This window comes from Miniopterus schreibersii, assembly GCF_964146895.1.
Source record: "Miniopterus schreibersii genome assembly, chromosome: 6".
NCBI classification, from domain to species: Eukaryota; Metazoa; Chordata; class Mammalia; order Chiroptera; family Miniopteridae; genus Miniopterus; species Miniopterus schreibersii.
In genome coordinates this window covers 66,435,789-66,448,632 of record NC_138107.1, presented here as the reverse complement: position 1 = coordinate 66,448,632, position 12,844 = coordinate 66,435,789, and the positions used below count along the sequence as shown (strand labels likewise).

The 12,844-nt window shown below is 39.2% G+C and overlaps 1 protein-coding gene across 5 annotated transcripts in view; it reads right to left on the bottom strand.

The window, feature by feature from the left end:
- The window catches only part of TRMT11 (tRNA methyltransferase 11 homolog), a 41,348-nt gene extending 32,724 nt beyond the window's left edge, over positions 1-8,624 (bottom strand). For 2 of the 5 annotated variants that reach the window (XM_081139851.1, XM_081139852.1), the window contains exons 1-3: positions 8,490-8,624; positions 4,362-4,427; positions 2,161-2,234 (exon numbers count right to left, since the gene is read on the bottom strand). In XM_081139851.1, coding sequence (XP_080995977.1) covers positions 2,161-2,234; positions 4,362-4,427; positions 8,490-8,618 — 269 coding nt within the window. In that variant the 5' untranslated portion in view covers positions 8,619-8,624. Of the gene's footprint in view, positions 1-1,727; positions 1,734-2,160; positions 2,235-4,361; positions 4,428-8,489 lie in introns of those variants that run through there. The other 3 variants (XM_081139854.1, XM_081139855.1, XM_081139853.1) reach the window with 3 other exon arrangements.
- Between the last annotated feature and the right edge of the window lie 4,220 nt (positions 8,625-12,844).

Here is a 12,844-nt window from a genome sequence, read left to right as displayed (position 1 = left end):
TATTTAAAATGTTCAAAATAAAACATTAGACAAAATTCAAAGCTTCAGTTAAAACTGGAATATTAATTTATAGTAGTAATACCTTTCATGATATAGATTTTCAGAGTGAAAAGTTTTCATATGTAAGATTGCACTGTTATGATCCCTATTTTAGAGATTATAAAGTTTAAAAAGATTGTCTCATTTCTCATGGGTGCTACATAAATAAGCATGGATGTCAACTTAATATAAAATCAACGACGAGCAGTATAATAAAACCTTCCTGACAAAAAAGCTTTAAGAAACTATCCTTTGAAGGAAGGAGGTATTGGAAAGGTGCAGAGAGTATCAGTGGTTTCTGTAAAACGTATTTTTTCTTAAAAAACAAACAAACAGGGGAGATCTAACAAGATAGATACCTAGGTGTTTGTTATATTTTTCACTTTTTGCGGTATGCTCAAAATATTGCATGTTAAAAATAAATCAACAAAATTAACTTTCACTACCTAGTCTACCACACAAAAAAATTGAATTTAAGTTTTAAATCTATGCTTATGTGCTTATAATAGTTGATTTTACTACAATTAGGATTCTGAATTTTATACTGTGAAAATGAATTCCTCCTTTTCTTACAATTAAATTTACAGAGAGAAGGCCTCTACAGTAATACTACTCTACTCTTACTTAGCAATCACTTAAGGTATAATCTCAGCTATACAAACTATACAGGGAATAAAAAGCAGTCAAGGAAATTATATAATATTAATATAATCATTACACAGTTATTAATTGTACCACTTATCAAATATATGCATCAGAAGATACGAGCTTTGAATGAAATGTGAAAGTTCTTGGTCCTCAAGTAGCTATTTTAAACCTAGTAAACCATATCTTTGGAAATCAAACACCGCTTAGAGCCATAACTTTTAATACGCTAAAGTGATAATTAAGGGTGTGTTTTTTAGTTATGTTTCCATTTTCTAGTCATTTTTGTAAAATACCTTAGCCCCATTAACAAGCTTCAGTTTAAGAGATTAGGTTTAGTACTGTGGCCAGTTTTCAATAGGATGAATTTAACCAAATACGGGGTTAGGGTCTATTCAATAATACAGCAATTGCATATGCTACAAAACAGCCAACCATGTTAATAAAACTAGATATATGTAAATCTGTATTTGCACTGCATTACTAAATGTTATAATTTCTTTTTTTCTTTTTTTTAAATATATTTTTATTGATTTCAGAGAGAGGAAAGGAGAGGGGGAGAGAGAGAGAGAGATAGAAACATCAATGATGAGAGAGTCATTGATCGGCTGCCTCCTACATGCCCCCGACGGGGATTGAGCCCACAACCCGGGCATGTGCCCTGACCGGAAATCGAACCCCAATCGCCTGGATTCTAGGTCAATGCTCAACCGCTGAGCCACGCCCGGCTGGGCCTAAATGTTATAATTTCTAAGGAAAGAAGGCATCCAGTAATCTTACCAAATGTTCAGGAGAAAAAGGCAACTCAAAGATAACGTAAGTTGTTCAAATTTTAAGATGCATGTTGAAAATAGTTTAATTTTCAAACCCCAAAATAGAAAATTTTCCAGTAATATAAAAAAGAAGAAATGAAAGGAAAAAACAAATGCCAATGATAAATTCCAGAAAGCACTCAAGATAGTGAACAACATAATTACATTAATCCATACTAAAATATGATCATCAGAATTCCTCCCTCTAACAAATGAAACAGTAAAACTTACTGCATGCAGTCCTCACTTTTTCTCATCTTACACTTCACCAACCTGCTCATCCAACTAAAAACCAACTATAAGAGAAACATTTTTTAGATTTTCAATATTTTGGTTAGAATTAACTGTGGCATTTATGCTATGTAATAACATAGCACTTACATCTTATAACATACTATTGCTTAATACAGTTTATAAAAAAATTATTCCAAAATAAGTGTTTTCTGCATTTCATACTGAGATTCTTTCACCCTGTTTCAGCAGGTAAGTCTCCTCTGTTCCCCCACCTCCATCCAGTGGCAAATGCAGGTAACTGCAAGCTAAACTGACCGCCACTCAACAATTGATCCCTTTCACTTTGTGCAATACAGCAAAAAGTAGGGCATAGTAGTTATGAGAAGCATGGTATACACTCATGCAGGAGAACACTGTAAGTTTTTCTTACTTGGCACACACTGTCCGTTTCATTAAGTTTCTGGCAATATCTTCAGAAGGAATACTAAGAATCCAAAAAGGAGACTGAAAGAAAAAACAATATACAACTTACTTCTACAAAGTTTTATGGCTTCATATGCTTTTATTCAAGAAGTCAAGGAGATTACTATTTACTACTTTTAGATAATACGCAATCTGACTCCAACCAAAATTAAAAGTGCTCTAATAGTCAAAAAAGTAAATCACTTTAATAGGGGATCTGTTAGGATGTTATAGCATAATGTCAGAACACATTTATAAGTGACTCTATAAATGAAAATATCAGCAAATTTAAGGTTATTTAAACTTCAGGTTAATTTTGTAGTTGCTCTCCTATTTAGTTTGACCAAAATAATAAATGCATATAAAATCCAAAGTATAATCTTGAATTTTTTTTCTATTGCTAATCATTCCTTATAATAGAACTATTGTATTTCTAACTTCTAAGTAATGTACTTCTATGAATGATCCCTCTTTTTCTAGGTAGTTGTGACCACCTGAGTTGGGGGAGCGAGCTCTGAAATAACTAGGATAAATTATTAAATTATCATTAATTTTTCATATTCTAGCTTAGAAAAAAGTTATAGGTGCCATAAGGGGGATTTCCCCCCAACCCTCTGTCTCAAAACTGAAAACTTTTCCAAAACCCAGCAGAACCATGACCTTAGTTCATCACCCTCACTCAGTAATATCCACACTCTCCCTCTTTTCCTCCTTCCTCAACAAGTGAAAGTCACTCAGGAGTACAAGTCCAACATCAGGAACTTTTCTCTCATCTTTTGCAAGAAATAATACCTGCCACACCCAGTCTTTCTTCTTCCAGTATTTACAGGACCCTACAAAAAAATTCAAAATAATCCAAACAGGAAAAAAGATGGTCACCCTAGTACTATTATTATTAGAAAAAATTTTAAAGCAACCTGAATGAAATAAAATCATTAGATAAATTATGATAGAGCTAACCAATGGAAAATATTATACAGCCCTGTTAGTGATGAAGGCTGTGTAGCAGTGTGTGCTTATATTAATATAACCAAGGGAAAAAGAGACTGCAGAAGTTCATAAGTAGCATTACAACTGAGGGGGTGGAAAAGTCAATGAAAAAAGACTAGAAGGCAGTCTCCCTAAATTATAAGCCATGTCATGGAAGAAGAATTATAAATGATTTTTTTTTCTACTCCAGAACTTACCTAATACACTGATAAACTAACAAATACAAAACAGAAAGCTCATAAATTCATAATCTTGCACATGCACAATTTCAAATTTTAAAATGAATACCAATATAAGCCTGAAATTCAGCTAAATTCTAACTCTAATTATACCTCATCAAAGAAAGCCAGCCCTTTTATATCTACTCATCTACTCACAGACACTTGGGCTGCTTCCACAATGCACTACTACTCAACCATTAAAAAAAAAAAAAAAAAAGAAATCTTACCCTTTGGGACAGCATGGATGGACCTATAGAGCATTACGTTAAGTGAAATAAGCCAAAGAAAGAAAAGTATCATATGATTTCACTCATATGTGGAATCTAATGAATAAAATGAACTAACTAGCAAAATAGAGACAGACTCATAGATAGGGAGCAGGCTGACAGTTGTATGGGGTAGGAGTGGGGGTGGGCCTGGGGGGGTAGAGTGATTGAGCAAAAAAAAAGGGAAAAAAGAGAGAAAAAACTTATAGACTCGGACATCAGTGTGGTGTTTGCTGGGGGTGGGAGGAAGGTATAAGGGGATAAAGATGATGGAAGGAGACTTGACTTGGGGTGGTGAACACACAATACAGTGTATAGATGATGTGTTGTGGAACTGTGCAACTGAAGCCCGTATAATTTTGTTAACCAGTGCCAACTTAATAAATTCAATAAAACGGAAAAAAAAAAGCCAGCCCTTTTTTCAATGAAGGAACCAGATACAGATTATGGCACAATTGTTGAATTAAAGTTTATAAACTAAAAAAATAAGTAAATACTAGAAATAAATCTAAATTATTTTCCAAAACCACAATTTCCCCCAAAATATGCTTTTTATTCAATTGCCCCATAGAAACAGCTACAAGTAAGCACACAAATATAAATTTAACATTTGCAGTTCTTCTCTTCAGATCCAAGGTTCTATCTATAAGTATATTACACATGATTTAATAAAAAATATAAATTTGACTTACCTTTCCATAAGTCTCCTGACAATTGGTGAAGTGACCACCAAAAAGTGAAAGCAAGGACTTTATTTCCTATATTGAAAATATTATAGAGAGAATACATTTTAACACAGGGAACTCAAAGTCTATTAAAAGACATAGGTATAATGCAATTAAAAATGAAGAGAGTGGGTTGATGATCTACCTAAGGCATTTAAAGTTCAATACCATACAAATTACAACTCCAGGTTCTGAAAAAAATGTATAGTTACAAATAGTAATTTCTGAGAAATTATATACAACAGGAGAGTTGCCAAAAGATTTATCAGAAAATGTCCTGATTTTGAAAAGAAAAAAAAACAGATTACAAGAACTATAGATTAGTAAATCTGATACTAGAGCAATAAAAATAAATTACACAGATGATTTCAGAATGTTCAGAAAATAACATATTTGTAAACACATTTAAGATTCTCTTTTCTTCCCTCTGAATCTTAGTATCATTAACATTTTCCTCCTTGGCATCAGAATTGCAAATTTTTCAGTAGGAAACAATATACTTTAGGCTGAACATTTAGGTGGTTTCCAATTTTATCAGTTTAAAATAAGGCTAACATACAAATGTCATGAATATATGGCTTTTTCCATATTTTGGATTTGTTTAGGAGTCACAATAAGTAGGGTTACTATATCCAGAGATATGAAATTTTTATGGCTTCTTACAGTATATATGGCCAAAAAACTTCCTTAAAGGGTTGTCCTAAACTATAATGTAAGAGAGTCTCAATTTCTTTTCACTACTTCTCAACTGGATGTTGTACCACTTTTTTGATCAATTGATTAAAAAAGGTACTTTTAAGTTTTTTTTTATTACTAGCACAATATTTTTAATGTATTTGTTTACAAGTTGCATTTGGAACCATTCTTTCTCTAGAAACTAAAATCATTTGTGATGTATTAATTTGTGATTTAAAAACCAACAATTTTACCAAATAACAGGCAAGAATGAAGAGAGTCCCACTGCAAATTAACTTTGTTGTCTTTTCAGTTAATTAGATGAATAAATATATGTTGAAATAAAAAAAGAAACGATTAACTAGGGAGCATCACTGTGAATTCATTAAACACAAATTTCGGTAACTTAACCTCCTCTTCTTTCTAGATAAAGTTACAGAACTAGAAAGAGAACACAATAGCTACTTTAAAAACATCAGAAATACAAAATTAAAATCTGTCAGGCTTTGTATTGATAAACACGAGATGACTACGAATTTTATGATTTGTACCACTTTGTCTCCTCAAATAACATAAGGCAGGCATAATCCCACTCCTCCATGTAGTACTTATAGAGAAGAGGACCATGCAATGGTGGGCCTTGAATGCCAGACTAAGGGGCGTTAGCCTTAGGACAATGAGAATATAAAACTTGGGGGATAAAACTAAGAAGAATTTAAGTAGGAAGAAACAGGTAAAATCACCAAACACCAGGGACGCAATTTTTAGACTGTAGCCTAACCACTCCCTTCTCAAAGCACTGCCTGACCACACGCACTCACCCTCCTTGGCCTCACTCTAGTTCCACTGGAGTATTCCTCTAAGTGGGATCCTTTCTCTGGTACTCCAGAATTATCTTTCTATAACACAAATGATTGCTAGTCACTTCCTGCTTTAAAAAGAAAAAAAGAAACACTTCGTAACTTCCTGGCTTAAAAAGGAAAAAAGAGTCAATGGCTCCCGTTTAACTTAAAATTAAATCCAAATCCTTGCAATGGTTTCAAAACACTAGAGCATCTGGTTCCGACCCACATCTCTATCCTGTTCCTACTGCTTCATCATCTCTTCCCGCACATCCCACATGCCAAACCACCATAAGCAACCATCCTGCGCACTGTATACCTATACTAGTTTCTCACTGAGGTGGGCTTGCCAATTCTCTTCACCCACAGAACACCTCCTTTATCAATTAAGATCTAATTAAAATATTACTTCCTCAATGAAACTCTATGCTCTTGCAACCCTATGTTGCCAATGTGCCCAGTGGAACATTAATTCTGAAAGACACAATCTTTCTTTGTAATGAGAACAACTGAAGGAAATCACAGAAATCTTGGCAAAATTACAAATACAGGACCTTCACCCTCAGCTGGGTTTTCGGCATTACTCTAACACTTGTATTCTTATCTATTCAATTGTTTAACTTGTCAGATCTCTGTTCTGCTCTCAACGATTATTTCAAATTTTACTATTTTTCTCAATTTCTCCATAAAACTGCTTTGTCCCCCATCTCTCAAGTAATAACTTTGACTTATTCATTACCTAGAAAACAGGCCCTGGGGTAGCTACCTACCCCACAGCCATCCTTTGCCCAGTCTTCATTTCTATTGAAAGACAAACACCTCCTCCAGCTGTGACTTATATCCATTTTCCCCATCTCTTCAGCCTATTAGCATGCCAATCGCTGGGGGAAGTGGTTCTCCCTTGACCCTAGGTCCCTCAAACTCTTAACCAATCTTACTTTCCCTTCCTATGCTCTATTATGATCTAGTTAAGAGCGATACTCTATCCCTCCTTCCTCATCTTTTGTGACCATTAAACCAAAGCAATCTAGCCCCCCCTCCAAAAACACTGCACAACAGCTATAGCAAAATCCCTAAAACTTTACCCTCCAGTTTTCTGTGGCCTCACACCCTTCCTGTTATGACACGTGCCTATCTTCATGACCTCCTCTTTTCACTTAATATATTTCCAAGCACCTGGAGTTGGCTGACCACTCTCCTGACACTACGCTTTCTCTGGACAATTTCATTTTCTCTACTAGTGTTGGTATGCAGAAGGCTCCCAAATATGTATTACCAGTCGAGACCTTTCTATCGTGCTCTGTGCATACTCATGTATGTATTCACTGCCTCCTGGTCATCTTCACTTGATTTTACACAAGCACAGGAAATTCAGCACAACCAAAATGTAACGCCTGCATCTGGCTGTGCTGTTTTAAGTATAGACACCCTTATATCCGCTCGGAACTCATCTGTGATTGGTCCCTCTTCCCTCCCACAGTCAGTCATCAAGCCCTGATACACCTTATCACCTATACTGCCAGTCTATTCCATCCTCTTACCCCTTGCCCTACTTCTGAGCTTCTTAATCTATTAACAAGAATATTCCAACAGATTCCTAACTGGGCTCTGATTCTAGAAGTATTCCCCTCAAATCCATCCTCTGTGTTGCTACCAAAGCGCCTTTAAAAGAAAAATCTGATTTTCTCACTCGCTTAAAACTCTTCCATACATTCCCCTTCCAAGCTCCAGGATATTGAAGGCCTTGGATTCTCTGGCCCCTTTCTCTCCCTCCTGCTCTCTTCTTGTCACTCTCTGCTACATATTTTGTCATCCAGTAATAAACATAGCTTGTAATTCTAATTTACTTCTCTGCTTGGCCCGGCGAACTCCTATTCATCCTTTAGTTACTGCTCGGGGAAACCATCTCAAAGGCCAACATCCTCCGCCCCTCCGGCGGATTCGACCCCCGCTCCGTACGTTCCTGTATCTCCCCGCGCGCCTCCCCGCCGCTGCACTTCGCAACATGATTTCACGACGCTGTGTTTATGCATCTGCTCCGCCCTTGGACTCACCAGGAAGCTCCCTGAAGATGGAAACTGGTTTTGTCACCGTTATATCCCCAGAGTCCCGCGTGTTCAATTACAGGTACTCTGAAGGTGTTTCCAAGTGAATAAATAAAACCCTTCCCAACTCCTCCAGCAACTAAGCCCTACCACCCCCACCCCCCACTCTCCCCCCAGAGCCTGACCGGCACATCTGACACCTAAGACACCGCCCCGAGCCCCGCTGCCGGGTGCCTGCTCCCCGCTACGACCGCCTGGGGGAAGAGGGCGGTCACGTTCACCTGCGCGGCGCGCGGGAGGGAATGAACGAGAACGCCCGCGAGGGGCGAAAGGCCGTCTCGGACTTCTCCACGCGCGCCCGCCGCCGACCCGGGCCCGACGCGGAGGCCGCGGGACGGGAGGCGCGACGTCCCCGGCGAGCACGCCCCCGGGGTCCCCGCGGCTCAGGGCGCGCGGCTCGCCGCCACCCGCACGCCAGCCCCCGCCGCGCCGTCCGCTCCGGTGGGAGGCGGTGGCGGGTCCTGCAGGCTCACCGGCAGGCGGAACTCCAGGTGCTCTTGCGCCATGAGCAGCAGGTACCTGTTCAGGGAGCACGGCAGCGCCATTGCTGCCACCACGCTGCGCACGCGCAGCCCGCGCGGCGCACCCCCTCCTTCGCCCATCCGGCTCACACCCCCCCGAGAGTCGTTTCCGCTGAGGCGGGGCGTGAAGGGCCGGAAGCGGAAGCTCGGAGAGGCGCGCGGCGTCCCGGGAGCCTCACCTCGGGGCTTTGGGCTCCCGGCTCCCGGAGGGGCGGCGCCGCTGCTGAGCGCTTACTGGTCAAGGTCCCCTGAAGCCCCCAAGTACGAGCACTTAGTGGAGGGGCGCTGTGTGTTCTGGAGCCGGTTACGCGGAAGACAGTGTATCTCCAGCGGCCCTCCGCCTGGGATGCACGTGCAACTTGGTCCACAACTTCTGCAAACCCTAGTTCTCCGAAATTGGACTGAAAAGTCCTTTTCGTGCAGGCTTCTCTGACCACTCCAGGCTTTGGGGACTGACTGACCTGGACCACTTATTTAACATTTGGTATACTTTTTGTACTTTTGCAATAACTTTTTAAGGATACATGCCTTGTAAGCCAATTAAAATAAGCTCTTGCGGGCCAAGAACACCTCTTATGGTTCATTCCGTACTGCACACAAAACAAAACAACGGCCTCTTCATTGTAAGTATTCAATAATTACGAGGTTGTGATGTTAGACCCCCGTGACCACTGTATATTAAAACAGTGATGGAAGCTGCTTCTAACTGTTCACTCTGGCACAGGTGTCATAGTAGCACATAAGCAGTAGCATATTCATAAATTTTAATAATTTGCTAGTTTATGTATATGTGTTGTTTTTGAGAGTACTGAGTCCTTGAAGTTATTGAGAGCTATTTTGCACTGCATTCCACTGTAATATTATGCAAAGTACAAGAGTAGGTATCCTACATCTGCGCACCATGTGCCAGGAATGTAGGTGATGTAGTAGAACATAGGCTGTGCTGTCAGTCTTAGGTTCAAACCTCAGTTTCACTGTTTACCAACTATATGCTAGTAAACAAATTTCTTAGCCTGTTTTATCTAAAATGGAAAAATGCTGCCTCCCTCAAGAGATTGTTACGACTAAGTGAAGTAATATCTACATAAAGTGTTTAACATAATACCTGGCATTTTGTATGGGGCCAATAAATGGTATTTAAGGAGATTTTTCTTTAAAAAGTATGAGATTCTTAGTACACAATCTGCCTGTTAGGAAAATGTCTTGATTTCACTTGAGGTAAGGGAGTCTCTGAGGAGCATGGATGTCTCTTGGCCCCTAGGTTTGAGACCCGGGAGTAAAGTACTCTATCAGACACGGAAAGGAAGTTTACTTTTTGAGAGAGAGGCGGAGATGGGATAGAGAACCTAGGAAATTCTAGCGGGAGGGTGTGTAGTGCTTGATATACCCCATCCCCAAAAGCTATCAAATTTACCAAACACATGAGATTTTGATGGGGCATCTTTTTAAATATCAAAGATGTGCTGGTTTTCATGCCTGGAATAATATGCTGTGCAAAGACAGCAAATGAGAATACAGGGTGTAGGAGAACCCAGTGAATCCAAGTTTCATTTATTTTTCACATGGGATCCTTTGAGCTAAGGTTCATGACTAATTCCCCACTAATTCTTCACTCCAGAAATAAGCAGGAGAATATCTACATCATGAATCTCAAACTGTTGGATACATGGTTTGGGAAAATAGAAATTAACCCTACACAGGCCATTAGGGTTAGTATGAAACTACTCTGAGGTCAATTAAACTACCTTTGAGTGACTCACAGCCATACCTGTTCAATGTTTTTGAGTTTACTGAAGTAGTTAAAGAGCCACAGGAGAATATGGGCTTTGGAAGTTATTCAAACTTGCAAAAATTTTTTAAATTTGTACTGGAAGGGGCAAGAAGGTTCATCATCTCTTCGGGGAATTTATCCAAAGCTCAATCCCTGCTTCATCTACCAGGTCAGAACTCAGAGATTTGGCTCCTCCCATGAGATTACTGTTATGCAAGCATTGAAGCTTCTAGCACAGATTGTTGATTATTAAAAAACCAGAGACATTTCTGGGAAGCAAGGACCAGGAATTGTGGAAGAGAGTGTTGTGTTCTGGTTATAACAAGCCACCAGTTGAGACTAGTAGGACACAGTCAGTGAAGAAAGGAAATGACCAGAGAGTTAACAGTTCCCAACAACAGATGTCATGTGTAATGTCAAAACTGCTCATACATCGGTATCAGATGGAGCATCTAACACCTGAAAAGGGATTGGGTATCACAGAGAATCATAGGGATTTGTGTGCCAATGTGAGGGAGAAAACGTATCTTCATATTATTAAAAATAGAAGATTTTTGCAATGAGTAAAAAACAATGGGGCTTTTGAACAGTTTGGAGAATAAAATTTTATTGGAACAAATTATGTAAGAACTATGGAAACTTCACTAGAGTGAAGCATTCCTGTGGGAGTTCTAATTTCATGAGATACCAGAAGGGTCTCCAGCATCTTCAAGCTTAATGGAGATGATTCAGGAAGAGAAGAACACCAAGTGCTCTCAGGAAGCAAAACTGAACAAGTTGGGACTCTGGGGCACCAGTTCAAACTTATGCAGCTGCAGTTGATTTAAGTATGACTCAGCTTGAGGTTAAATTCCCAACAAGCAAGATATCCAGAAGTGGAGAAAAGTAGATCTTGTCCTCTTCAAAAGACTCCTCAGAACCAATCTGAAGTCCTAGTTGCAAGTTAGGCCCACTAATTTGCTACCTGTAAAACAGGTTCTATGCAGAGAAAAAATGTGAAGGAGAACAGGTTGGAGATTCAGTCCTCTCCCCCAGTCATCCTTAAACTCTAGTGCTGCCACAATTCCAATAATCAAGGGCCATACATTTCCAGACAAATGTAAGATTCAGCCTGATTGAGCTAGGCTCGAGGAAAACTGTCCCCATTTCTCAGCTGCTGGCTGAAATAGAAACAGTTTTCCAAAAGAAGCCTAGGGCCTGCCAAAATTAGGGATGCCTTTCCTCTTTGGGCCAGTTCTTAATTTGATTCTTTTGTTTGCAATGAGACTGAGATTGCAAGAGAATGAGAGAAAATATTTGCAGAAGACACATCTGATAATGTACTGTTATCCAAAATATACAAAGAACTCTTAAAACTCAACAGTAAGAAAACAAATAACCACCTTAGTAGATACCTCACCAAAGACATATAGATAGCAAATAGGCATATGAAAAGATGTGCCATATCATGTCATCAGGGAAATGCAAATTAAAACAACAATGAGATACCACTACATACCTATTAGAATGGCCAAAATCTGCCCTGGCCAGGTAGCTCAGTTGGTTAGACAGGCATCCCAATATGCCAAGGCTGCAGGTTCGGTCTCCAGTCAGGGCACATACAATCAGCAACCAGTGAATGAATGCATAAGTAAGTGAAACAAAAAATCGATCTCTCTCAAATCAATTAAAAAAAAAGAATGGCCAAAATCCCAAACACTGACACCACCAAATTCTGGCAAGAATGTGGAGCAACAGGAATTGATTCATTGCTGGTGGGAATGCAAAATGATACAGCCACTTTGGAAGACAGTTTGGCAGTTTTATACAAAACTACCATATGATCCAGCAATTGTGCTCCTTGGTATTTACCCAAAGGAGTTGAGTATGTCCACACAAAACCTGCATACAGGCGTTTACAGCAGCTTTATTCCTGTCAAAACTTGTAAGTAACCAAGATATCCTTCAGTAGGTGACTGTATAAACTGTGGTACCTCCTGACAATATATTATTCAGCACTAAAAAGAGATGAGCTATCAAGCTATAAAAAAACATGAAGGAACCCTAAATATGTATTACTAAGTAAAAGAAGCCCATCTTAAAATGCTACATACTGTATGATTCCAACGATATGACATTCTGGAAAAGGTAAAACTATGCAGACAATAAGATGAGTGGTTGCCAGGGGTTGGAGGGGGAAGGGTGAATTGGCAGAGCACAGAGGCTTTTTAGAGCAGTGAATGTACTCTATATGGTACTATAATGATAGACACATGTCATTATACATTTGCCCAAACCCACAGAATGTACACCAACAGTGAGCCCTAAAATAACCTATGGACTTTGGGTAATTATGATGTGTCAATGTGGGTTCAACACTTGTAACAAATGTACCACTCTGGTGGAGAATGTTAATAATGGAAGAGGCTACGCATGTGTGGGGGTAGGGGGTGTTTGGGAAATCTCTATACCTTCCTCTCAATTTTGCTGTGAACCTAAAACTACCCTAAAAAAATAAAGTCTTTAAAAACAAACCAAAAAATTCAGAAAGACAAAA